This window comes from Sebastes umbrosus, chromosome 5 (genome assembly GCF_015220745.1).
Source record: "Sebastes umbrosus isolate fSebUmb1 chromosome 5, fSebUmb1.pri, whole genome shotgun sequence".
NCBI classification, from domain to species: Eukaryota; Metazoa; Chordata; class Actinopteri; order Perciformes; family Sebastidae; genus Sebastes; species Sebastes umbrosus.
In genome coordinates this window covers 8183771-8210028 of record NC_051273.1, presented here as the reverse complement: position 1 = coordinate 8210028, position 26258 = coordinate 8183771, and the positions used below count along the sequence as shown (strand labels likewise).

Genomic DNA, 26258 nt, shown 5'->3' with positions numbered 1-26258 from the left:
TTTTTGATGGCACTATGCTATTTAATGTCTGTCTTTAATCGTAATGTCTTTTGTTGTTGTTGTTGTTGTTGTTGTTGTCTGACAATAGCCACAGACATGAGAGGAATTTCCGAAAGGATAATGAACAAAACTAACTAACTTTTCAGATCTATTATAGCCATTTTAAGAACATTTTGCTGATAATACTTCTGTACTTTTACTGAAGTAGTATTTTGAAAGCAAGACTTGGAGTATTTTTACATTGTTGTTTTGGCACTTTTACTTCCACCGGTTGTGAGAGTGGTATCGATCTTTTCATCTAACGCAAATTTCCCCACTAAGGGACTAACAAAGGAATATCTTATCTTATAAGGAATATCTTAACTCTTGGCATAAAAGCGAATAAGCACATTTCTCAAAATAGTTTTGAGGTTGATGATTTTATCAACATGATGGCCTTTCACAGAATTTGTGGCAAAGCACCATGAAACTGGCCTTAAAGAAGGCCTTGAGTCCTATTTAAAATTACAACAATTTAGCTTAGCCTGTAATGGCACGGACTTGACCTTAATGTTTTGAGTACATGTGATTTCTATAGTCACGTCTAAATACAGATCAGTTTCCACTCCTAACAGCTTAAAAACTGTAATAGAAGTTAATGAGATTTAAATGACTTGAGAGACCACGTGGATTGTTAGATTGGGTGTGTGTTAAATGCTGCTCTCCAGATTCAGTGAACAAGCTTCTGTTAGTTGTTAAGAGATAGACATCTTGAGACATTTGGTAGTTAACTGTGTGTGTGTTTATGCACAGAGAGGTAGTGTATAAATAGTTCTGGGATTAAGGACGTAAATAGCCTACAGCAAGTACCATACCTATAAATGGTGCATGAGCACAAAGAAGGATGTGTACCTATATTTCTCCACCAGATTCTAAAAAAACAAACATTCCTGCATGTTCTCAACAATGTACATATTTTCATTTTAAATAAATATATATGTATATACTGTACCTGCAATTAAGAGGATATTGCTGTGATAAATGTAAAGTGATAGAGGAAATCCTGTTCTAAAACACAAAGATGCAATTATAGCAAGATATGTTTTGATCACTTAAAGGTCCAGTGTGTAGGATTTAAGGGAATTTATTGAAAGAAAAGGAATATAATATTCATATCTGTGTTTTCATCAGTGTAAAATCACCTGAAAGTAAGAATTGTTAAAAAAAAAGTTGTTAAAAATGAGCCCTTCATATCTACATAGGGAGCAGGTCCTCTTCACGGAGTCCGCCATGTTTCTACAGTATCCCAGAACGGACAAACCAGACACTGGCTCTAGAGTTGAAGGACGCCGTCGGTTTTCCGACACGATTAGGAAGGGAGGAGTGAGTGGAGGGGTATTCAGTTAGTTGCAATCAGCAACCTCACCGCTAGATGCCACTAAATCCTACACACTGGTCCTTTAAAGCTGCAATGACTGTTTGTTTTTTTTGGCCACTTGGGGGCAGCGGAAAAACATCCAGCAGTTATGGAGCAACATTATCATTCATTCGGAGTTTGTGGCCACCTTAGTCCACTATTCACTCATTTTTAGCTCTGTTTTGGTTTCAACCAACTCTGGAGTGAAATATCTGTCTCTTTAGCTGTTAAGTGCTCCACTATGTTCACCAGCTAGTTGCTAACTGTGTCTGTGTCCTGTTTGGTGCTGAGCAGTTAGTTTACAGATGTTTTTTTGAAGCTTTTCGTTGAGAACAGCTGCCTGCTGCTGCCCAAAATAACTATCAGAGCGGTTAGAGTGGACCAAAACAGTAAAGTTGTGGGTCGGACAGCTAAACAATGAACTGAAACTTGCTATGAACCTCCGTCAAGCCGAGGTAAGCTTTAAAATATAATTTTAAACAAACAACAAAACATTTTTAAGGTTTCCTGTTATCAGCTAAATCATTGGAAAGATACTCTATGACAACTCTGGGTTGTGATGATCTAATTTGAACTGTATTTTGCTACCCACAGACCGTCATTAATAGATACAAAAGATTGACATACTCAAGACAAGGATATTCGCGCTGGAGAAGTCTTCTGTACTCCTCGACACTCTGCCAACGTCCTCTACTGGTGAGTTACTTCATCAGAATTCAACTCGACAAGATTTAAATGAACAGCTATCTCTAAATGACACCATAACTTTCCCAAGACTCACTGAAACAAAACCATTGAATTAATGTGCTGTGAATGGGAATTCTACCTGCTGGGATAAAAAAGATAAGTGCAAGACTGTACTCCCACAGAGGGCAAAAGGTGGGCATAAATACGGACCACAGTTGGGGGTGACATTACAACTGTAAAACAGGTTTGAACCATTAATAAATCTCCATGAGACAGATGTGGAGATTGCTTCTCATAAATTTGGGCATGGGAGTATTATGAAGAGTGCCAGTTGACAGAAAAATCGGCCGGTCATACGCCTTCTCCAAGTCCACAAAACACATGTAGACTGGATAGGCATATTCCTAGGCCCCCTCCAGGATCCTTGCGAGAGTGAAGAGCTAGTCCGTTGTTCCACGGCCAGGACGGAATCCGCATTGTTCCTCTTTGATCCGAGGTTCAACTATCGACCGAACCCTCCTTTCCAGCACCTTGGAGTAGACTTTACCAGGGAGGCTGAGTAGTGTGATACCCCTGTAATTGGCACACACTCTCTGGTCCCCCTTTATGAACAGGAGAACCACCACCCCGGTCTGCCACTCCTTAGGCACTGTCACCGACTTCCATGCAATGTTGAAGAGACAGGTCATCCAAGACAGCCCCTCCACACCCAAAGCTTTCAGCATTTCTGGACAGACCTCATGAATCCCCATCCCCATCCTCATCTAAAGTGACAATTCAAACTGTAACTCTAGTTATGGGAGACGCCGTTATCGGAAACCTAAGCCATTAGAAAATTTAAAAAATACTGCATTCCAGATGCTATGGTCTGTGACATAAAAGAGTATTCTTTAGTATCAACTAAAGTAGGATTTCATTGAAACATTTAACTGTATGAGCAAACTAAAAGCCCAGTTTTTTATGAGTTGACCACTTCCAATGGTCAGCAGACTTACCACTAAATACATGGCTCCTGCGGTCTGAAAGGGATCGACTGTATTCATAACTTGAATCTGTTCTGGGGATTCAGGCATCTTTCAGGGCAGATTGCCTCCACCCAAGCCGATCCAGAGTGAAAGTGCTGATGGACCATTTTTGGTTCAGCCTGGGACACCCAACGACCTGATGATGCACCTTGACACACAGCAGCATTGGTACTACGAAGACAAGACATCACAGCATCAATGTCAGCGTGTTGACAACCAGCCTCATGGATCAGTCTCCTTATTACCCCTCTCTTCACTCTCCCCTGCCTCACCCTTTTTGTGATTCACTAAATAATACCGGCATTTAATTCAAACAGGAGAGGAGATACCTAGGGCCCTGTTCAGACCTGGCATTAACATGCATCCTGAATGATCGGATCACAAGTGGACAGCTTTAAACACGTAGTAACACACGGCTAATACAGCAGACGTTGTGACGTAATATTACAGGAATTTCAGTATCCTACATATTCTTGAATTTGGGTACATTTTATTAACATCAAATGCCATGCCTCTTCTTTCTCATATTGAGCATGGACCTACTGCTTAGTACTGTTGCCCCCACCAACGCCTAGAAGCAGGCTCTTCTTGAGGACTTCATATTTCTATTCCTGTTTTGATAAATACTAGTGAACAAAATGTACTCCACCAAATCTGCAGATTGAAATTACATCAACTACTATCCAGCCAATGTCTGTCATCACAAAACAAAATAACAAAGAACGCTTTTGACGCACTAATTTCAGCAGCATTAAACGTCAGGTCTTTGGCAGGCAAATTATTTTTGATTAGTGATTTGATTAGCAAGCACAATTGTGATTTTATGTGTTTAACTGCGGCAGTGCAGCAGTTCTTATTGAATCAATCCCTCCCAACTGCAGCTTTATGAGCAGAGACAGAGTGCATAAGAAACGAGGTGGAGTTGCCATTTTGTTCAATAATTCTTTCCAATGCAAGCAGATGTGTTTTGGAAAATGTGCTCCCTTTGAATATGTTGCTCTTCAGTGGAATTAGAGCCATATCCTTAAACATCTATAGGCCACCTTAATATTGCGCACCAGTGAATCATGGCTTTCCCTTCCACACCTGCCCCATTTGTGTCAATGATCTTGTGGATGATTTCAATTCCAAAATTACAATAGTTATTAATTACAATTACAACAATTAGTTACAGTTTACACTTACATGTTATTGATGCCATTGCCTTCCACTTAAGTAAAGGTAGTTTCTAGCAAGAAAAACGCACCATGTAGTAATGCCACGCTGGTAAAAAGTCAAATGAGATTGTCGAAAAGCTGAACACATGTGGCGAATAACAAATCAAAAAACTTAACGGGAGCAAAAATATTTGCTCTTTGCTGAATTTGCCTTCTTCACTGACAATTTAGACAATGTCCTCCGTACAGGCTACAGTCTGTATTGTCCTTGCATCCACTTAAACTCAATTCAATTAGCTCTAAAATATTCTTGTGTACAGTTTGTGCAAAGTGTGCATTTAGTTGTTTGAAGTGAATCAGCTCCTTTCCCATTCTCTTCTTCCTCCCCCTCTTCACTCTCCCCTCACTCGGCCTCTTCTCTCCTCTCAAACTCTTACCCTGCACTCCTTCCTCTTCCTCCTCTCTTCTCCTCCCCTTTTGTCCCACTCCACACAGACTCTCTATCTAATAATCCATCCATCTTTGTGCTGGAATGGAGGTCTAATGCTTTCCATCTGTGTGCGTCAGTGGTGGGGCTTCAAGGGCAAGGCCTGCCACTCTTTATTCACTCCCCCCTTCTCCACTTCAACTCCTTTCCAACAAAACCCCCGAGTCTGGTTCCACTCAGCGTTAAAGTCTAAGATCTCTCTCCATGCTGGGGCCCCTCCTGGCCCGAGGCAGCAGGGGGAGGTCGGCCAGGTCCCTGGATCCTGGAGGTTCTGGGTCAATCTGAAACCAATGAACAAGTCAATTAATCACATACATAAAGTTTCCTGGGCGACATCACTTTTACAAACCACAGCATATTCTGCATTGAAGCAAAACAATATGAAATCTGCAGATTATTAGATAACTTTCTACTCTCCCCTCACATCAGTTCTTGTGTGGAGAAGTTTCCCAATGATAGTCTGTGGACAGTTCTCAGGTTTCTTCAGAAAGTACGAGGCTTGCATTGTGTGAAAATGATGAGATTATTGGGAAGTGAGCTGTTTAGTTGCTCAAGTACAAAACATAAACACTTTAAATCACTTTAAATCCATTTGATGCTAGGATACTTGACTTTTGTATAAAATGTTGAAAACAGAAAGGTACATTATTTTATTGTCAAACTACCCAATTTTGCTTCTGCACAAGTGTTTTTGATATTTTCTATTATCTAAAAAACAACAACAAAAAAGAATGGGATATCAAAAATATTATGTTTTACACATGATTATAAAACAACAGACAGCTTTCATGTGTGACTGGGAGGCACTATCTATAACACGATACTGTACAAATCAGAATATTTATCTCATATCTTATGAAACAGCATGACTCATATCATCGTTTTACTGGGCACTGTATTAAAAAACGACTTTATTGTCATTCTCAATCTGATCACACATAAGACACTTCCAGTCTTGTTCTGGGACTCTGAAACGGTTGAGCGATATTATTTGGACACAAGTTGTTCCCTGGTTATATTTAAGGTGACATTGTGCTCTGGGTGTGTTTTAATGAGATTGTATGTTTGTTTTTTGGTTTCAACTGGTATGCTTATTTACTTGAATTAATTGATAATTTAAGCAACAGAAAAAGATAAAAGATTAAAACTTTAGAAGAGAGTCACCTGTTTATCCGTGCCAACGTAGGGCGTGTATTTGCATTAGTGCTGAAACAATAAGTCAATTAATCGATCGACTTAATCCTTCAATCCACAGAGAGTTCATTGACAAGGATTTTGATTTACAATTTACCATTTCAATCTTTTAAATCACATCTTTAAAAACACTTTTACAGAATTACTTTTCTTAACCAACATTTTTTTCATGTATCAGCTTTCACATTCTTCGCATGTTTTATTTATTTTATTGTGAATTTTACTAAAAGTGCTGCTTATGTCCCGTCTTTATCTTTTAACCTTAAAGGTTTCTAAAGCACTTTGTGCCTCTTTGCTTGAAAAGTGCTCTATAAATAACTTTTTATTTGTACGTTATTTATCATGTTGAATGTCAAACTATTTCCGTTTCCTCCTTCTCAAATGTGACATTTTACTGCTTTTCTCAGTTTTATATCAAAGTAAATTAAATTAACTATCTTCTGGTTTGGGCCTATAGATCAGACAAAATAAGCATTTTGAACATTAGATATTTTTCCACTATTTTCTGACAATTTCTAGACTAAACAATCAAGTGATTTAACAAAAACAAAAGTAATAGACTCAGTGTCTTCTTTTTTTCTTCTTCTTTTTGTTAAATCACTTAATAATAATAATCATTGTTTGCTAACCTAATCCGCATAATGCATTTGTGATAACAATAATTATGAAACAATAGTACTTATTTAACTCGACATCATTGTAAATGAGGGCCTGCCCTCAATGATCACTCTGAGATATAAATAAATAAATGAAATAAAACATATAAACACTTTATAGGCATTGAGCATTTTACAATGTACACAATGAAGTGTACATTTCTGTTTTTACTTTGGGTGAGTTGCGTCAGAAAACCCAAATTCTTTTTAATTTTCATTTTTTTTGTTTAAGTAAAAGCCTTTTGCTCATCTTGTACAATAAATGAGGAGTGCGATTAGACCACCCAGCGAGACTACACGTGGCATGTGGACTATGACAGTGATGAAAGAAAGACTAATTGTATAGTGGGCAGCCCAAACTCTGTCTGCAGGAGATTTTACAGTATAATGCATCTTGTCATGGTGGAGGAATGCACCAGTGCCATCAAAGGGAACATCCACCCGAAAACTGAATGCAGCCTCATGTTGTTCCTCTGGTTTTGGATTACTTTAATCAGAGTTTGTGACCATGAAGTAAACTTACCTGAGGGAAGGAAAGCAAGACTTGAGACTGGGATGATGATGAAACTACAGCTGGACTCCAACATCAGCCTTTGTTTTAATTATTAAAGAAACATATTGCAGGGGAATTTTTGTTCAGGGTGGAATTCTGCAGTAATTCTGTGGCAGCAGAAGTCATCAATTTTAGCAAATTAATGGAAGAAATGATTTGAGGGAGGTTTTTGTTATGCATAGCTGGCAGTGAGACATCCATACAGTGCTGTGCTCTGAGAAATGCTCTTTCTTTTATCTTCCCTCTTACACTGTGACCGATGCAATACTGCAGTCTCAACAAGACCGCCTTTGTGGAAAAGTCCTGATTTGGATTAAAGGCGTCGAGTGTGTTGTGCACATTAGGCTCAAGGTCTCTTTCAACTCCTCTGTGCAGAATCACTGCTGAGATCAGATGTGTGATTATGATCGCTCTCCCGTTTCCTGGTGATAAAGGTGTGAATGGATGTCTTTGCAGTATTCAAAGAGACTGCAGCAGTACTGTCCTGTGTTAGTTTGACATTTTGGGAAATGCTTATTCGGTTTCTTGCCAAGAGTCAGATGAGAAGATCACTACAAGACTGTACAGTAAATATGAGAAGCAGCAGTCAGCAGATAGTTATCTTAGCTTCACACAAAGACTGGAAATAGGGAGAACAGCTTGTCTGTTTGTTTAATCCGTACAAAATGCAAAGTATAAGAACAACAAGTTGTGTTTTTCTTGGGGTTTAATGTGCTTTTTACCTCTGGAGAGAGCCAGGCTAGCTGGTACCCTGCTTCCTGTCTCTATGCTAAGCTAACCTAATTGGCTGCTGGTTTTAGCTTCATATTTACTGTAGCCTGCAGTTTGTGAAATAAAAAAATGAAAATTTCATTGTTTAAAGGGACTGTTTGTAACTTTTTTAGCGTATAAATGTAGCGGGTCGGCACACATGCGCGTTCACATATGCACGCTCGCGTGTGGCCGGAGCCTCGTCTCCGCTGCCTGCTCTCCTTCACTCAGACAGCGCGCGTGTCCTCCACCTCTAGACGTGAACGCGCGCTCACTCCACACTGCAGAAGAGTTAGTTTAGCTCTGAGAATATCTAGTGAATGCACAGTGGACGTTTGTGCAGAAATAAATGCTGCAGCTCCTCCAGACCAACAGAGCTTTCCCGTGTCTTGTGAAGTGACCGAGCTGTTCAGAGAGTTACGTTGTCTTCTCGTTACCGACCGGGTGCCGGTGTCTCCTCTGCTCTCTCCGGCTGCGGGCGGAGAGAGCAGGGAGACACGCTGCAGAGCCCCGCTGCCTCAGCCTGCACTGATGCAGGAAAAGCCAACACTAGGATCAGATCTAGATCATGTTCATGGAGAGACCTTCGTCTGGTCAGCTAACATTACTGCCAAGCAGCTGAAATATAGAGTGATATTGTGGTTTTAGCTGACGTGTGTCGCCTCACTGTTTTGAGCGACGCTCGTTCAGGTATATTTAGAGCGAGCAAGCGCGAGCCCGACGCTGACTTTTGTTGATTTCATGGCCATAGGTTTCGCTGTTAAGAAGCATTTCTGAAAGTTACAAATAGTCCCTTTAAATGAATACTTTTGGGAAATACACTTCACTTTCTTGCTGAGAGTTTGAGTTCGTAAGCTACATTAAATATGAAGCTACAGCCAGCATTAAGTGCCTCTGTTCAAAGTTTAAAAACCTGTCTAACAGTATATCTAAAGCTTACTAATCAACACATTTTATATAATTAGTTTAATTTGTACAAAAAATGTATAAAAATGAGAGCCATGCTAGCTTTTCCCCTGCTTCCAACACCTCTAAAGCTCACTAATTAACATGTTACGTCCTGTTTGTTTAATCTGTATAGAGCTATAGGCTGTCCCCTTATTTCCAGCCTTTATGCTAAGCTAAGTTAACCAATTTCTGGCTGTAGCTTCATATTTAGCATCATAGACATGGGAATGGTATTGATAGTCTCATCTAACTCTCAGTAAGAAAGCTAATAAGCGTATTTTCCGAAAATGTTGAACTATTCCTTTAAACTATTAAATTCATTATGATGGCTTTTTTCAATCTTTATTTTTTTCATTTTATAAACTGTAGGCTTTCGGATGTCCGTATTATAGTACTGTTGTTACTGTTCAGAATAAAACTGGGCCTCATTTAAATATGTAGGATTGACCCCAGGCTTCGTATCACAGATCTGTGGGTGTAGAGTTTGGTATGAGCTGTATGTGGATGGTCTGATTAATATTTTATCTTTACCTGTGTGGAAAAACATGATGACACAACATGGCATGTTTCAGTGCTCCCTCTTCCCGTCCTCTCCTCTCTGCTTCTTTCATCTGCTCTCTCTCCTCCTTCTCTTTTGATATCTTTTTTTTTAAAGGTCTGTGTCTGTACATGCAGGCAACACACACACACACTCATACACACACATATTCAAACACATGAAACAACATTTCTCATTATCGGTCCCGACCAGCAGGCGGCTTTGTAATCACACAGTTTTTTTTATGTGTGTTGTGCTGCAAACACACATACGTATACCTATCTCCTTTGGTTTTCCACACACACACACATCTTCCATGCACACACTGAGTCATATTTTTTTCTCTGTCTCACGCACACACAGATGTCAAACACAGCACTGCATAAAGCCTCAGCCTCAGTCTTGAATAGAGCCAGAAATAGCATTGGGTTTGACTTGGAATCGGCTTAAGTCTTCAAAGAGAAATTTTTGATGTAGCAAAGGGAGTGAAAGACTGAGGGAGGGGGGCGGGGGGAACTGAGGGGAGAACAGAGCAGATCTGGTTCTCATATCCAGCTGTAAAAAAAAGGGGGGCAAAAAACTTCAAAGAAGCTCGTTGCCATGGTAACTGTATGGTGCCTGCTTTTAAAGACCCACCCCCCCTTGCTCAAACACACATACATGTAGCAAATAAATTGGTGGCAGCAGAGGAGTCGAGTGTGTACTGGGTGCAGACTTAATACTTTTATATTTCTCCATCTCCGTCTCCGTCTCTTTCTGTTGCTCTCACATCCAGTATAGAGATCACATTGATGTGTGTACTGATGGGGACTACTGCAGCTAATTAAAACCCAATAGGGTTAGCAGCTAATGCTTCAGACTCCGTGTGTGAAATGATTGGTTTAGTCTTATCTGGCAGCTTCTTCATGTTTTTTTCTGTATTGATGTTTGAAGCTTGTTCCCTGTAATTATGGCATGCTATCACTTCATAGCTATAGTGGATCTAAATACCAGTTGTAATCAGATCCGTCTCCCATCTCTGTCTTTTCCTTTTCCGTGTTTGTGCAGATTAAGTTTTGCTTCTGTGTTGCTGCTCATTTATTGACTGTTAAACCTGCAGTAGGAAGAACGTTTTTGGTATCATTGGGCAAAAAAATCCATAATAACCTTTCAACATATTGTAATTCAAGTGCTCTTAGAGATAACTAGACTTCTGTACCTCCTCATGGCTCTGTTTTCAGGCTTTAAAAAAGCTACCAGTGACAGGAGACTTTGGCCAATCACAGGTCATTTCAGAGAGAGCGTTCCTATTGGCTGTTCATTCAATGGAGGCAGCTCTCAAACTCCGATCAAACGGTCAAACTAGGCAGCGCTGGTCAAATATGAATCAATATTCTGTTACGTTAACGCCTATCTCTAGCCTCAAATGTTTTCAGAAACAGCTTGTACTGTTAAGCTGTAAAATGAGAAAGTGTGCTCCGGCTGGTGGGCGGAGCTTGGCATTTCCTCAACTGATCTAAACATGGCTGCCAGGTCACAAACTTTCTCAATTTACAGCTAAATAGTACACTACAAGTTGTTTCTGAAAACATTTGAGGAGAGAAATAGGCATTACAGTAACAGAATATTGATTCATATTTAATCAGCGCTGCTTAGTTTGACCGTTTGATCAGAGTTCGCGAGTGATTGACAGCTGCTCAGAGACGGCAGGCTCCAGCTCGGCTCTGATTGGTTGTTTTCCTCCGGTCTGTGAAATCTTGGAGATGCCATTAGGAGCACCGGAGGACACAGAGGCACATGTCTCATGTACAGGATATAGTGACGTTTTATAAAAATCACTTTTTTAATCATATTTGCTCTGTTTCTACCCACTGCTGCTTTAAATGGATTTTTTAAGCACGAGCTAAACATTCATCCTGTCAGAGATAAAGTACTAAGAGATAGAAGTTGTTGTATGGACAGGTTCAATTGATTTTAATCTACTTGATCTGCACTGATAGTATATGATCATTCTCACATTTTTAACTAGCAGCGTGGCTTTATGGATGGCAATGTCTGTCTGTGAGTTGGGTAGTCCAGGTCAAACATATTATTTGCCCAATCATTTTACTTTGGTTTGAGACTGAAGAACTTACACATTCACAGATGTATGCAAAATACAATTGCAAAATATCTTTTTTTAGCTTTGTGTCATGCTAAGAGCATAATACAGAATTAAACCAGCATGGAGGTAATGATTTTCTGTAATAATGTTTCTTCAAGCAGACCTCATAGTAAAAGTATTATATGGTAATTGTACAGTATGTTGAGAAATAAGGGCGCAAATGGGCTGATTTCAGATTGGGAAGACAAAAGTGTATTTAGTATGACAGATTTTTTTCCAAAATTACTTTAATGTAAAATAAATAATTCATTATCAGATTACACTAACAGCGCTGCTGGTGTAGTGGTATCATGCAAGATTCCCATTCTTGCGACCTGGGTTCAATTCCCGGGCAGCGCATGTGTTTACTTTGCAGCATTTGTATATGTTTACAAACAATACCTGTATATAGTATGTTGTTGGACATTGTTGTTTTTTATATATATTTTATACATATTTATATATAAACGTGTAAATATTTTTGTCTAGTAAACGTAATAGTTCTGTGTCATTTTGACTTATTATCTTTGTTCAGCTTTGTTGTCCTTGTTTTTAGCTGTGTCTTATTATTATAGAGGACACTTGTAATAGTGCTGTGCAGGTCACATAGGTCATCAAACGTTATTTACAGCTGTGTCTCCGTGACCATCTGTGACCCCTGAACAATGTGAGCCTCTTTGCCTTTTTGATTCATTTCTTTCTGTTTTGTTTTTTGTCCCTCTGCCTCTGTCTTTCATGGCAGTGTGATCACAGGGGTCTGTCATGCATTAAGAAGAACTGGGTCTAGCTAGTTTGTCCCCGGAGCGTTTCCTGTCTGCAGATGGATGGATGGACGCCCAGAGACTCTGAAACTGAAGCTCCGATGCTGCCAGTGAGTTCAAGTCAGCTGGGAAAAGGGAGGTTGTTTACGTCTAAAATGATTTCTGTTTTGATCACCGAGGCGCCATGGTCACCAAGAGAGCAAAATCAGGTTAGTCAGTCAGGATCTCTCCTCTACACTTTTAGGCTGTCAGACGTAATTGCTGTTTGGAGCCCTTGAGAGGGTGAGGCATGTGGATAGCAGTCCATTAATGAACTTATGCTGTTTTTATTCTCCTTCCTTCTTCTCCAATTAGACATCAAGAGAGGATGAATGATGATTTTCCTCAACTTGGTGATGTTGTCTAAACCAGAGAGGAGTATTCGGAGCAGCTGTACCCAAAACACTTCCTCCTCGTGGTTTGAGGCTGACCCCAAGACCAGCTGGGAAGAAAGAGATGGCAAAGAGCAGCGGTAAGGACACTCATGCAATCATAAACAATGTCATTCAACCAAGTCAGTCAACTTTCCAATAATAAATGAAAGCAGGTTGCTTTCAATGTTAACAAATATCTTTAATACTTTGAACAGGCTGCACTTTCATGTTATGCTTTACTGACTACGGGCTGCAGTGCACATGCAGTAAAAAACGACTACAGCATCAAGATCTAAAGAGCAAAGTCAATCCAGAGTAAAACTAAAATGTTGCGATACCAAATGGTACTCAGGGATTGAATTTTGTTCAACATATCGCCTCATTTTTGTTTTTAGTTGGTTAGTTTAAAGGGACTACACCTGCTCATGAATAGATAAAAAGTGTTGAATGGACGGGGTGCCCTGGTAGCTCACTGGGTTACGTGCACACCATTAAGGCTGAGTCTTTGCCCCTGTGACCCAAGTTCAAGCCTGACCCACGGCACTTTGCTGCATGTCTTCCCTGTCTCTTTCACTATCAAAATGCAAAGCAGAAATGCCCAAAATATAAAATCTGGGAAGTGTTACAATGGTCAAAGTTGAAGGGATATTTTTCTCATTTTGTGATATATGCTTATTTGGTTTCTTACAAAGAGTTAGATGCAAAGATTAATAGCACTCTAATGTCTGTATGGTAAATATGAAGCTACTTCTAGGAGCAGAGAGGAAACAACTAGCCTGGCTCCGTTCAAAGTTAAAATATCTGCCTACCAGCATGTCCAAAGCTTAATTAGTGAGCTTTAGAGGTGCTGGTAGGCAAATTTTTAACATTAAAGAGAACCTGAACCTACTTTCAGGCTTTATGCTGAGCTACGCTAATTGGCCGCTGGCTTTAGCTTCATATCTTACGGTCAGACATGAGACTGGTATCAATCTTAAAATAAGCATATTTCACAAAATTTTGACCCAACCAGATGTTAAAATAAATCCAGAAATTTACATCATTTTTTTCAGTGCCTGGGTAAATAAATATGAGTGTCTGCTGACCCACAAATTATGAAATGAAGTAACGCTTTTTTCATGGGCTGCCTTTGTCAAAAGATGTGATTAAACGAGCCATTTTGATTTGCGTGCCTGTCCTAAACGTAAAATAGGGACTGATTTAGATTGTACTGCTTTCTATGTAAGCATCTTCTTCCTCCTACAGCATAAGGGAGGTATATATACAATATAACCAACAATATACATGAGAATGAAAATGCACATTAGAGCATCATGTAACGGAGCACATAAGCAAAATCATGCAGCCGTAAAGAGATTTTGTGTTTCATTCTCTCTCTGTGTGCACCTACTCTTCTCCAGTGGATACTCTGTGTGTCTCTTGTGTATCAGTGTTCATTTCTACCTGTGTACCATACCTACTATGTTATGTAAAGGCCTTGTTCTGCCAGGAGGAGTGTTGCTGTAAAAGCCTAACAAGCCTCTATGTGTCACTATCAACCCCTGTGTTTACTGCAGTGGGGAATTGTCATCCTCAGTCAGTTGCATTTGGCTTGGGCTTTATTTACACAGCATGAGAAACTCCAGTTGCAGCATTGCCTACTCCTCACACACAGTGACACCTTCTCTAACAGAACAGTACTCTTATATTAGAATCTGTGTAACCTCACTGAGTCTGGCCTCGAATCTAATCTTGACTTCCACAGGTAACAGGTAATATTATGAGCCAAAAATGTCCTGTTCCCGTGTAATAAAAATGTCTCTCAGTCAGAGCTGCCTTTGAAGCCAGATGTGAAATCCCAGTCTTCCTGTCGTGCTTTGAACAGGACCTCCCTGCATCTCACCCCAAAGTCTCATTTAATATATTCACAAATCCTGAATCCTAGACTAATCAGCCTCACTTTCTCCCCTTTATCTTCCCAAACCAGGTGGCTTTGTGGCTTTATGCTGTAATTAAAATAATGCAAATGGGGTAATCCTGTAAAACAAATCCTTCTGTCTGACGTTAATGAAGGCCCCTACCCGTTTTCTTGTGTAATGAAATATTTTGCTCTGAATAAACCAGCAGCACTCTCTCCACAGAGACATACCAGTCAGACAGCCAGTCAGGATTAGGCATTTTACAGATAGACACGTTGCTTTGGTTGAGCTGCAGACTGAAAATGATCCAAAAGATAGAGTGAAAAAACAATGAGAGCAAATCAAACCGGTGCCACATATTTTACTGCTTTACAAGCCAACGGTCTCCGTAGTAAAGGATTGATTGGAAGATGTTGTATTATTCATCATACCTGTTGTTATTTTTTTAGAGATCAATAAATGGTTCAACACCATTGCAATAGTCAAATAAAACATTACTGTTAACTTATTCTCCATATCATAGTGTACAATTAGACTTCCATTTTCTCCTTCCTACATTGTGTTTCCACTTCATTATGTACCTTTAGCTAAAGCCAACACAATCCAATGCAACATCCCTGCAATAATTTCTACCTTTATAAAGCCTGTGGTGTGTGATGCTGTTCAATTAAACAACTTATCATAGATAAGGGAGTTGAAAGCAGGTGGCACAGTCACGGGTTACCTGCCAGGACAGTGAAATGATATCAGTAAGAAACTAAAGGTTCTCTATATGATATCCAGAGCATTAATATAGCTGCAAACAACTATGTAAAGATCTAGAGGAGTAATGTCTACCTGAGCAGAGAGTGAAGTCGCTCTCCCTCTGTGTGTGTTGTGATCCGAGCTTCTCTGTGCTTTGTTGACATCGCCGGGCCGGCCACGCGTGCCATTTAGTGCATGTTCATACCTGTGAACATGCCCCACTGGGTAGCTCACGGCTGCTGCTCTGCACTGCTCTCATACAGCGGTTACAGCTGATAACACCATCCTGCCGTTGCGGAAGAGTAGCACCAACCCTCCGGTTCCCCCTCCAGGTTAACACCCTTGTCTCTGTCAGCAGTGTTGCTGTTGTTTTCACTGTTCGCGCTGTTAGCACCGTTAGCTGCGAGCGCCGACTCAGCCGTCGCCATGTTGAGAGCCGCGTGGAGGCAATAGAAATGCTCCTAATCTCGCATTTAGCATCTTCCTGGCAGTGGTATCTCCGGCCTGGTTGTGCTTTTCAAGGGATGCAATCTCTTTGCTGGTGGGAAGCCAGTGAGGGATCATGCAACTGTCAATGCACTAGCAACTCTTACTGGTTTCTCTGGGTGCAAGGAACAGGTCATAGAGGGACAGTGTCTGAATAGTTTGGCACTACAGATGCATTTTTAAGGTATCGTCACAATACTCTTCTGTCCTACGAATATTCAAGCGTGTTTCCTGTTTGGCTGCGACCTCTAGCCGGCTCTGCGTGAGAGAAATTTAGAAACACTGATCCAGTGTGTTTGGAAATGTAGAATTCTAGCCTATTATATCACCATATTTAGTACATCATCACACAACCAAACTACAAACTGTAGCATGACCTAATGTATTTATTACTTGCATCAGAGACGTGACATCACCTCCTTTTTCAAGGTCAAAAGCGGACAAATTTCGTGGGACAAAAATTGTTATGACTGTATCTTTAGAAGTTGTTGTTGTGTGGAAAATAAAAGATCTGCGTAACTGGCTAAGTCTTTAATGAACAGTCCCTCATCGTCTTAATGGAAATCTAGGATGCAAAAGGGCCACATGTTGAATCTTTTTCTGACCCCTTTGTCTGGACATCTCTGCATAAGTGCTTTGAACGGAAAACACCTGTAGAAGCACACACGCACACGCACACCACACACACACACGCACACACACACACGCACACACACACGCACGCGCACACACGCACGCGCACACACGCACGCGCACACACACCACACACAGAAACAAATAACAGGTGTGTGGAGCAGAGAGAGTTCAGCAGGTTTTAAAATATCCTCCAAACTCAACAGGAGAGCTTTGATGAGGTCAGCTCTGCCTCTGTGGCTGAGGAGAAATTGACCATATAATCTTAAAAAATTGTGGCATTTAGATTTTTGCTTTGAGTTATTTTAGTCTGCTTCAAATTATGTTAATTCATACACTCTTTCTGATGTTTGCAGACGGATCTTTCTGCATTTTCTCCTGTGCAAATATTGCAACCAATTCAGGAAATGAATTCCTTTCAAAAACAGTCACCATTTATGTCCTTATAAATAAATACTGGCTTGCAAATAAATTACAGTTTTGCCTGTTGAACTGAGAGTTGAAGGTGAAACAACACAAGAAGAACAGGGATTTTCTGGGGAACTGATAATGTATGCGGTGCACACACTAAATCTAACCACTCAACAAACATCCTGTGTTTGTAAGTGTCTAAAAGAATCTGACGGCCATGCAAACATCTGATGGCGTCTGCAGCCAAAGACACAGACAGACGACCCATTCAGGAGCGTAGCAGAGTCTGGAGGCAGGGTCTCTTTTCCTGCTGCAGATCCCTGGTTTGCAAAGTGTTGGTCCACTGCATCAATCACACTTGTATTTCACAAGCACAGCCATCCATATGCATTAAATCTTGAGATGACAATTGGAAACAAATGAAGATCTCAGTAGTGGTTAGTATTAGGAGTAATTCATCCTGAAAAAGCACCATGTGTAGCCATAATATCAACATCACCTACACTTTTAGCTTAGTATATATTTTAAAATGACTTGTTCCACTGCAATATTGAGCTTTAATGCAACCCATGTAACAATGGGATGTTGGTAGACACCGCAGGCCAAAAATACGTCTTCTCTTGACAGATGATATTTCAGCTACGAGGCACTGAAGTTATTTTGGCTGCAATGTGGAACGATCATGGTGGGAAGACTGCTATATCCTCACTATGATCAAGACCGTGACTAAACATGGTTGACTGACTGACTAAAACATAAAAACTATATATTTATAATATGTCATCTCTCCAGCAAGTGACGCACCATGAAGAAATGAAAATGAAAAATAACCATCACACAGTTGATGCTAAAAGGACTTAGCTTTTCTGGTGTTACAGCTATTTGTCAGGGTCTCAAACCACACTTAATACTTGGTTGGTTATTCTAGCATTCATGGCTACAGCAGTGGTAAACATTTGAACAGTTGAACAAAAGCCTCTCATGACGATTATGGATTTGATATGACTTCATGGGTTAAAGGACTGGGACAACTCTACTGTCAATTCTAGTGTGACTGGCACATAGTTTAAAAAAAGGTTTCATTGACTCTATTAGCCTACCTGTAGGTTTAATTTTATGGACAAGGAGCTATATTAACCCCCAGTAATATCAGTAAATATTTTGTTCCCACCAATTTACTCCATCTTTGCTGAAACCTACAGTTGCCATGGAGCTAATATTTTCTACCTCTATTTAATCTGACATTCACTCCGCAAACAAAAGCTTCCACAACTCACCAAAAAGTCCTCAAATGTCTTGAATTCAAATTTTAAAAACTTGCCCACTAAGTGAAGCTGGGTATTTCACTCTTTGACATCTCCTGATGTGGTATTTTTTCTGTTTGTAAAATAGGATAAAAACCAATTTTTCCTGATCAAACGGCCCTGAAACATTGGTTAACCAGAAAATCTCCCAAATGTAACAAGACGCGGTGAGAGGGATGGGTAGAGGCTAGTTGTGCAGCTGCAAAGTAAAAACACACCAATCCAATGAATAGAGGAAGAGAGAGCACTGATTGGAAGTCAGCTATTGGAGTGCTATTACACTTAAAAGCATCACATCATTGGCCTTGACTGCAAGATTCCTTAACAAAATGATTTTATTTTGCAGTCAGAAATCAAAATGTGAATAGCCCAAACACACAGGCCTCTGCTCTTCCTCAAAGCAGCTCAGCCAAAGTGAAATTGAAGCTACAACAAAAACGAGAACTGGATTCTTACAGGAGTGGAGTCTCTGCCGGTTGCTACTCTCAGTGTTGCTTTCATTCATCTTCATCCGAATGCTGTAATCTATTCTCCCACAATCCACAATCTTCACAGAGACGTGATATTGCATATCACCAGTTTACTAGTTTAATGCCTAAAGCAGAGGATCTCTCTTTGTGCCTGTGTGAAGTTTGACCTAAACTGATTAAATACTGATGGTGCGCCGAAAAGATTTAAATTATCCTATAGCCTCATTAAAAACTATAGGCACCTGAATTTATGGCATTTCTCTGATTTTCTTTTCTTTGGTCCTGATAATAGCTGCATAAGTTATAAAAACACACTCCATTTAGTCTGTCGTCAATTTAGTGGATATGTCGATTAATAATAATTAGGACTGTAAAAGTTAACGCGATAATAACGCGTTTTAATGCCACAAATTTCTTTAATGTATTAACGCAACTTTAAAGCTAGAGTGAAGATACTGATCAGCATATGAAACTAGAAAAACCTAGAGAATCCATTGTTACCAACCATGTCATACTAGCGTGTCGCGAAGGAGGTTAAATAACGCTCCAAACTTGCTCTAAATTTTGTTGAGGAGAAACTGTCAGTTTTCAAAGGGATCCACTTGACCTCTGACCTCAAGATATGTGAATGGAAATTGGTTCTATGGGTACCCACGAGCAAGGCCTGTGGAAAGGAGGCTGGGTCACGCGTCATATCACTGGGGGTACAATACATGTGCAGTAAAATCTCGTCAGCTCTCGCCGAAATTGAGCCAATCGCAACGCACGACCGCAGCTTCTGTTACACTGCGCATCTGTCATACCCCGTACCCCAAGACCCATGTCCGACCGTGACCCAGCCTCATTTCCATGGGCCTTGCCCATGAGTCTCCCCTTTACAGACATGCCCACTTTATGATAATCACATGCAGTTTTGGGCAAGTCATAGTCAAGTCAGCACACTGACAGGAATTTGCGATGTTATGATTTGAGCATATTTTTTTAATGCTAAATGCAGTACCTGTGAGGGCTCCTTGACAATATTTGTCATTGTTTTGTGTTGTTAACTGATTTAAGATAAGATAAGATATTCCTTTATTAGTCCCGCAGTGGGAAAATTTGCAGTGTACAGCTGTAAAGGGGATCGTGCAAAAAACAAGATGCATCAGCTAACACAGTAAAAAAAGAGCTAAACAAAGTGTAACAAAATATGAACCATTTAAATAGAAGGAAGTATAAGAATGTTCATTTCCAATAATAAATATATACATACATTTGCATAAAGCAAGCACTCCCATGTTGATAAGAGTATTAAATACATAACAAATCTCTCTTTAAGGTACATTTTGAACAGATAAAAAATGTGTGATTAATTTGCAATTAACTATGGACAATCATGCGATTTAATGGATTAACAGCCCTAAAAATAAGACCGTCTCCTTGTCGTATTTGCGCATTTGGAGGCTCTTTTCCCAACAGCAATTGAAGGCACCATGAAACCCGGATCCATTGATCCAGAGATCCATGCGCCGGTAGGACTCTTGTTTTTTCCACGCCTCCCACTTTCACCCCCATTGTGGTGAATCTCCGGCTCTACACACACTTTTTTGCCAGACTTCCAGGAGTTGGAAGCGGCTGTACCGAAGACTAAAAACACCGACAGCGTTTAACAAACAAAAACCTTCTTTTTACGCATGGATCTACTTTCTTCTCTGGACGGATTTCACGCAGCTGCGATGGGAATGTTGGAGCCTCGTACCGGAGAGAAAGGGCGCACGTCCTCTAACGCTGTAAAGTTGTAAAAAAGTAGTTTCCCTTGAAGTTTTTTTTTGTTTTCCGCACCAGTTCAGTTCAGACTCCGTGTTTCTTTCTCCAGCCTGTTAAAAAACCCCTCACAGCCATCATGGCGAGGCGGACGAGGGGGGAGAAACATCTTGTTCTGACGCCGAATACGCGCGCTGCTTTCCGGGATAAACACCTCCGGTTTCACGGGGGTTTGTTGGCTTTTTCCTGGAGCTTCATTTTTTTTTTAATGTGCTCGGCTCTGCTTTCTTCTTGTGGATATTGCAAAGCCGAGACGGAGTTTTCCATCCTGGAAGAAGCGCAAGTTTTGTCCGATCAGATGAAGAAGCTGTCCTCTCAGGAGCTGGGAGTCTTTACCATGCAGGTAACAACGTGGAGGGGTTTAAAGTGGGGGGGTTGTTTTCTGGTGAGGTATTTCTTGTGCCACTTCGAGTTGGAGCTGATTTAAAGAGCCTAAACTGGCTCAAACATGATTGTCAAAACACCATAATAATGTAGGCTAATAATTATAATTGCAGAGGGAAATTTAGTTACAATGTTATGAAGCAATAAGCTGTTTTGGTCGCAGTGCAACAACAGGCGCTTTGAAGTTGGGACGCATTTATCTGGGACATGATGAATGTCCCAGAGGTTTTGGTGTTTCTGGGCTGCTTGTGTTTCACCTTTTATTCTATAATCTGCTTTAAAGGATGCTTTTTTAACATGCATTTTAACACTTTTATTGTGTGTGTATGTTTGCATATTGGTAGAAATTAAATTTTTTTATTCTTATTTTATTCTAACGTTTTTATCTATTCTTTTGCTATTATACTGTTTAACTTGCACCAACATAACCAAAGCAAATTCCTAGTGTATACCTCTTACACCTGGCAATAAACACGATTCTGATTCTGATATGACTGCTGAAAAGGTGAAAAAAAAGCAGTCACCCTACTGTGATACATCATGAGAAATCAGCCATGAAAGCAAACATTTCATCGTGGATTTGGCCCTTATCCAACAGCATTATGCCTGGTGCACACATGCCAATGTGCAGATAAAAAAGCTGGTTATAATTCAACATGCCTTCCTCACCTTTTTTACAAAACATCAGGTTTACTGTATGTGTGTGTGTGTGTGTGTGTTTGCATATGACGGCTGAAAAGGTGGAAAAACTGTCACCTTACAGTGATAAATCATGAGAAATCAGCCATGAAGCAACATTTCATTGTGGATTTGGCCCTTATCCAACAGCATTATGCCTGGTGCACACATGCCATTGTGCAGATTAAAAAGCTGGTTATAATTCAACATGCCTTCTTCCAGTGTGTCTGAGAATGTAGGTCTCCTCAACATCAAATAACAGATTTAAATCAGTTTTATCTCACTTGGCTGCATCCCACAGACCCAATCACAAAATCTACTTTTTGGACACAAGGAGAGCTGATACTGCTCATGATTAAATATAAACTATAAATCAGACTTTGTAAGCACATCATGTGGATAGAAACACATTGTCTCCACAAGGGCTGCATTTTCATTGTCAGTTAATCGCTTGGTTATGCAAAAAAAAAGAAATTAACATCACAAGTTCACAGAGCTCCAGGTGATGTTCAACCAATAGTCCAAAACCCAAAGATATCCAGTTTACAATGATATAGAAAAAATAGAAAAGCATCAAATAGACGAAGCTGCAACCTGTAATTTTTTTTTGTTGGCACGTTTGCTTCATAGATGATTTCAATCATGTCTCTATCATCAAAATTGTTGTAGATTAATTTATTCATCGACTAATTGATTCATTGTTTCAGTTCTGACTGCAGCTGAGAGGATTTCTGTGTTTTATTAGAGATGAGATGGTTCATGCTTTTTTTCCTTCCCATTCCCACCCATTTTTCTAGCTAGTATTAACCCCATAATGTTGATGATGGTGTGTCCTCATGTTAGATTATAGAAACCTTGATTGGTCATTGATGTTGGAGCTGAAATGGTTAGTCAGTTCATTAATTTTAGAAGCAAATGTGCCAAGATTGCACCGTTTCTACCTTATAAAATGTGAATATTTGCTGGATTTCTTAGTTTTTAATGATATTCAATTGCAAATATTTGGATTTTGGAGCAATGTGGATTAGATCTGAAATGATTAGTCCATTAATTGTTTAGTTGTTCGGCAGAAAATTAATCGACAGCTATTTTGAAAATGCAATTTATTAAATTTAAGTCATTTTAAAGCAACAACACCAAGCATTCCTCCAGTCCACCTTTTCAATTTTTTAGGATTTGCTGTTTTTCTAATGTGATAATAAACTAAACGCTTTGGGTTTTGGACTGTTGGTCGGACAAACAATACACATTTTTTTCTATTTTCTGGCATTTCATAGACCAAACGATTAATCAAGAAGATAACCAGCAGATTAATCGTTGATGAAAGTAATTGTTTGCTGCTGCCCTGATTTATTTTAAACATGCTATGTGAACACATGGAAAACACTACTTTGCCATGTCCATGCGTGCAGACCTTGGTTGAGTCACCAAATGGCAAGAGGTGCAGGGTGCAGCACCGGGTGCTGCAGGGTGTGAGGGGGGTGTTTAGCACTTCAAATGCAGGAGAGCTCACAGGCCCTGAACACAGAGGCGAGGCAGCGGGGGGGCCCTGCCCCCAAATGGTGTTTCATCTTCTCTGCTTCCACACTGAGCTTCCTTCATCCCGGCTCTGGGAGTCGGCTTTGAGGGCTTCCTCTGATCCCCCTGGATCCGCCTTTGTCACCGCTCATCCTTCTCCGAGCTCCAGTTTGTGTCTCATTCCGGTTCTTTTCATCACTTTCTCTGCTGTTCGTGCAGATTGTCTCTTTTGCTCTGTATTGTTCTGCTCTTGCTGGTGTTTACAGTCAAATTAATCACTCCTCTTTTACTCTCCGTCTAGCTCCTTCTGTCTTTATTTCTCATATCAGAGTCAAATTGATCATCGGCTGCAAATATGTAATTAATGCAAAATATTTTTCTCACTTTATTTTTTAAAGACTCATTCAGATTTCATACAGCCCTTTCTGATTATTTATGATAACACACATTCCGCATCATCCCCCTGCATCATGGGAAAACAGCTCTGAGGCATTCGTGTTGTCGTACAAGCTGTGAAAATCCGACTTGGCATGAAGCTAACGTGAGTTTGATTGAAGCGGTGCATTTCATGGATTTGTCTGAGCGGTTCTCCACGAACGTTAAGAGATGTGCATCCAGTAAAAACAGTCTGCATCTGCCCGAGAAAACAACTGCAGGAGTCTGTTGGCCATGCTGCCTGTGTGGACACCTGCTCTGATGCTCACATGTGGCCTGACTCGCAGTCTGCAGGTGTGTCCGCTGAAACTACATTTCACTTTATCTTTCTGTCTCTTTGCCATTTTTCCTTTTTCCCCGTGCAGTGAAGGAGACAGTTTTTTTCCACACTGAGTTTGTATCCAAACAGCACCATTGACTTTAATGCAAATTTCCGGAGTCACAGCTGACATTCATTATCTCTTCGAGGCATTTTATTGTGCGTTTCCTTTTTTTGGCACAAAGACGTCAACATGCAAAAGTTCACACTGTACTATTTTCGGAGAAGATCTGAGGGTTTTGTTATCAATCGAGCATCCCGACATCGCCGTTTAAAATGTAATTCTACCTCTCTCCGCTCCACCCCTCATTCTCTGGCAGATGTGTAATTTGAGGCTTTCCTTGTCAGTGCTTCTGAGTCACTGGGTCAACCTTGTTCAATCTGTCATTGAGTTACTCAATTATCTGGGGACACGAGGGTGTACAGCTGACACTTTAAGTTGATAGGTCAACTTCTCAGAGGATGTTTTTCTTTCAGATTTATGATGTAAAAGCAATTCCCTGCGATGTTTTTAAATGTTTTTATTTTTTTAAGGCATTCTGCTACAATCTACTACACTTTAAACAGTTTGTTTTTATGAATTCAGCTGATTTCATTTGGATTATTGCAACTACACAGTAAAGTTTGCTGTAGGGCTGCAGCATACTGTTATTCTTGTCATTGATTATCTATCATTTTATCGTTTTTTTTTTTTGTATTTGAGATGGGTCCGATTTGATCCAATACCGGTATCGGGTTCCCATACTGACATAATTCACGTATCAGATATTGGACTGAGGTTACGATCCATATAAATGTCAATTTGCCATTGCTCTTTGAAATTCTCTTATTACTTTTGAATTCTTGTATATGTATGTATGCACTTGATTTGTTCAAGTTTTTCAAAACATTTAAGGAGTTGCCATAGCAATTTGCACTACAACACGTATATGTGAAGCCTACTTAACCTACAGTTCAAATAAATTGCTTTGGAATACATTTGAATTTAATGCAAATTGCAATGCAATTTTACGCAAAAAGATCTCTGATATCTGAATTATATCGGTATCGGCAGATATCCAAATTTAGTAACAGAATCGGATCAGAACTGGGAAAAAAATGGATCATGCATTTCTATTATTTATCATTGGTTTAGTCTATGCATCTAGTTATCTCTTTTCTATCTAGTTTACTGAAAGGTTCATTACAATTAAATTATTATAATTATCAGCTTTCACACGGTATCAGTATTTGAGACATATTTCATTTTCCCCACACATGGTATCTTGATTAGTGTACTATGTGGCCCAACAGTTTTAGTGTTTTGGATTCAATGTCCATCATTTTTCCATCATTTACATATTACATCATCCTTGTACTTATTGCTTAATGTGCCATCTATTTAAAACATCCATTGTGTGGCTCGTGTCAAGTTGTTGCTAATGAAAACTATATGTTGTATCTTTGATTTGTCTCTTATTGTACATAAAGTTCTTCCACATTAAGAAATGATTTCATATCATTCAATGTTTGTTGTGAGAGTAGGCAATCTTCTTTGATATATGTAACGAATGAGCATTTCATGTCAGATTTTCTGCAGCTTAAAGCAGGAGGGGTTTACACGGCAATTTGGACTTGGATCCAAATATGAAATTTAATCTCCATTCCCTTTCCCATGTTATTAAAACATGGGCCTGGTGTTACTCGCCCGCTAGAGCCAGGACCACGCTACATGTTTCCAGCCACAGTTAACAGCAACACATGCTTGATCACTGTTGGGGGGAAAAAAACGGTGTGCCGTGTGCATAGATTGTCACTAACGGGGGGAGCCAAAACGAGATCACTCATCGCTGTGTGAAAAGTCGAGCTCACTTGCTTTTACAGAGAGGGTATTTACGCCCTGTTGGCTGATTATTTACAAAGGAAATTTCACTGTGTTAGCTTTAAGGGCCTTAATCCTCGGAGAAGTGTGGTTTGTTATTGAGGCTGGCTAGTCCAGCATCCCCGGCCCCCTAATTGAATATTGATAGTAATTTGAGGGCAGTGGAGGTTTATGCAGGAAAAGAGAAAATTGGGGCAGCTCCAACACTGTCATTAAGCTGTGATTTTCTGGGTTGGGTTTGGTCCAAAGGCAACACCAGTTGAGGGGCGATCACAGAGCCCCAATTCCTGCATTGTTGCTCTTTTTTTTGCTTGGACTAGATTTTTGATTAGGCCTGGTTTAACATATCTAAATGTCTTCCACCTGCCTTTATTTCAATCTTATTTCTCTTTTAGCTGCTTATGCTGTGTTCCCTTTGCCTCACTTTTATATTGAATCACTTGCAGAGACAGGGAGGAGGAGGAGGGTTAGAGGATATACAGCAGGACATCAGAATTCCTGCTTGGTTCTCTGCAGTACAGCTTCAAAGCCTCCTTGCTTCTTACTGCATTGACTGCATGACTGTGTGCTCAAACAGTCAAGGTTACCACGAGCCTCACAGGCCCTCTGCTACACGTCGGACTATTA

The 26258-nt window shown here is 40.1% G+C and overlaps 1 protein-coding gene and 1 non-coding gene across 3 annotated transcripts in view; both read left to right on the top strand.

Moving 5' to 3' along the window:
- Positions 1–11802: 11802 nt before the first annotated feature.
- Positions 11803–11873, top strand: trnag-ccc. Its single transcript has one exon. It is a non-coding gene; the product is annotated as a tRNA-Gly (tRNA).
- Positions 11874–12514: 641 nt separating this feature from the next.
- Positions 12515–26258, top strand: part of cachd1 (cache domain containing 1) — a 102847-nt gene continuing 89103 nt past the window's right edge. The window contains exons 1-2 of one of the 2 annotated variants that reach the window (XM_037770343.1): positions 12515–12556; positions 12629–12785. Coding sequence is in view for 1 of the 2 variants with exons in the window: in XM_037770342.1 (XP_037626270.1) it covers positions 20516–20779 (264 nt within the window). In the remaining variant the exon portion in view is untranslated. Of the gene's footprint in view, positions 12557–12628; positions 12786–20515; positions 20780–26258 lie in introns of those variants that run through there. The other variant, XM_037770342.1, reaches the window with a different exon arrangement.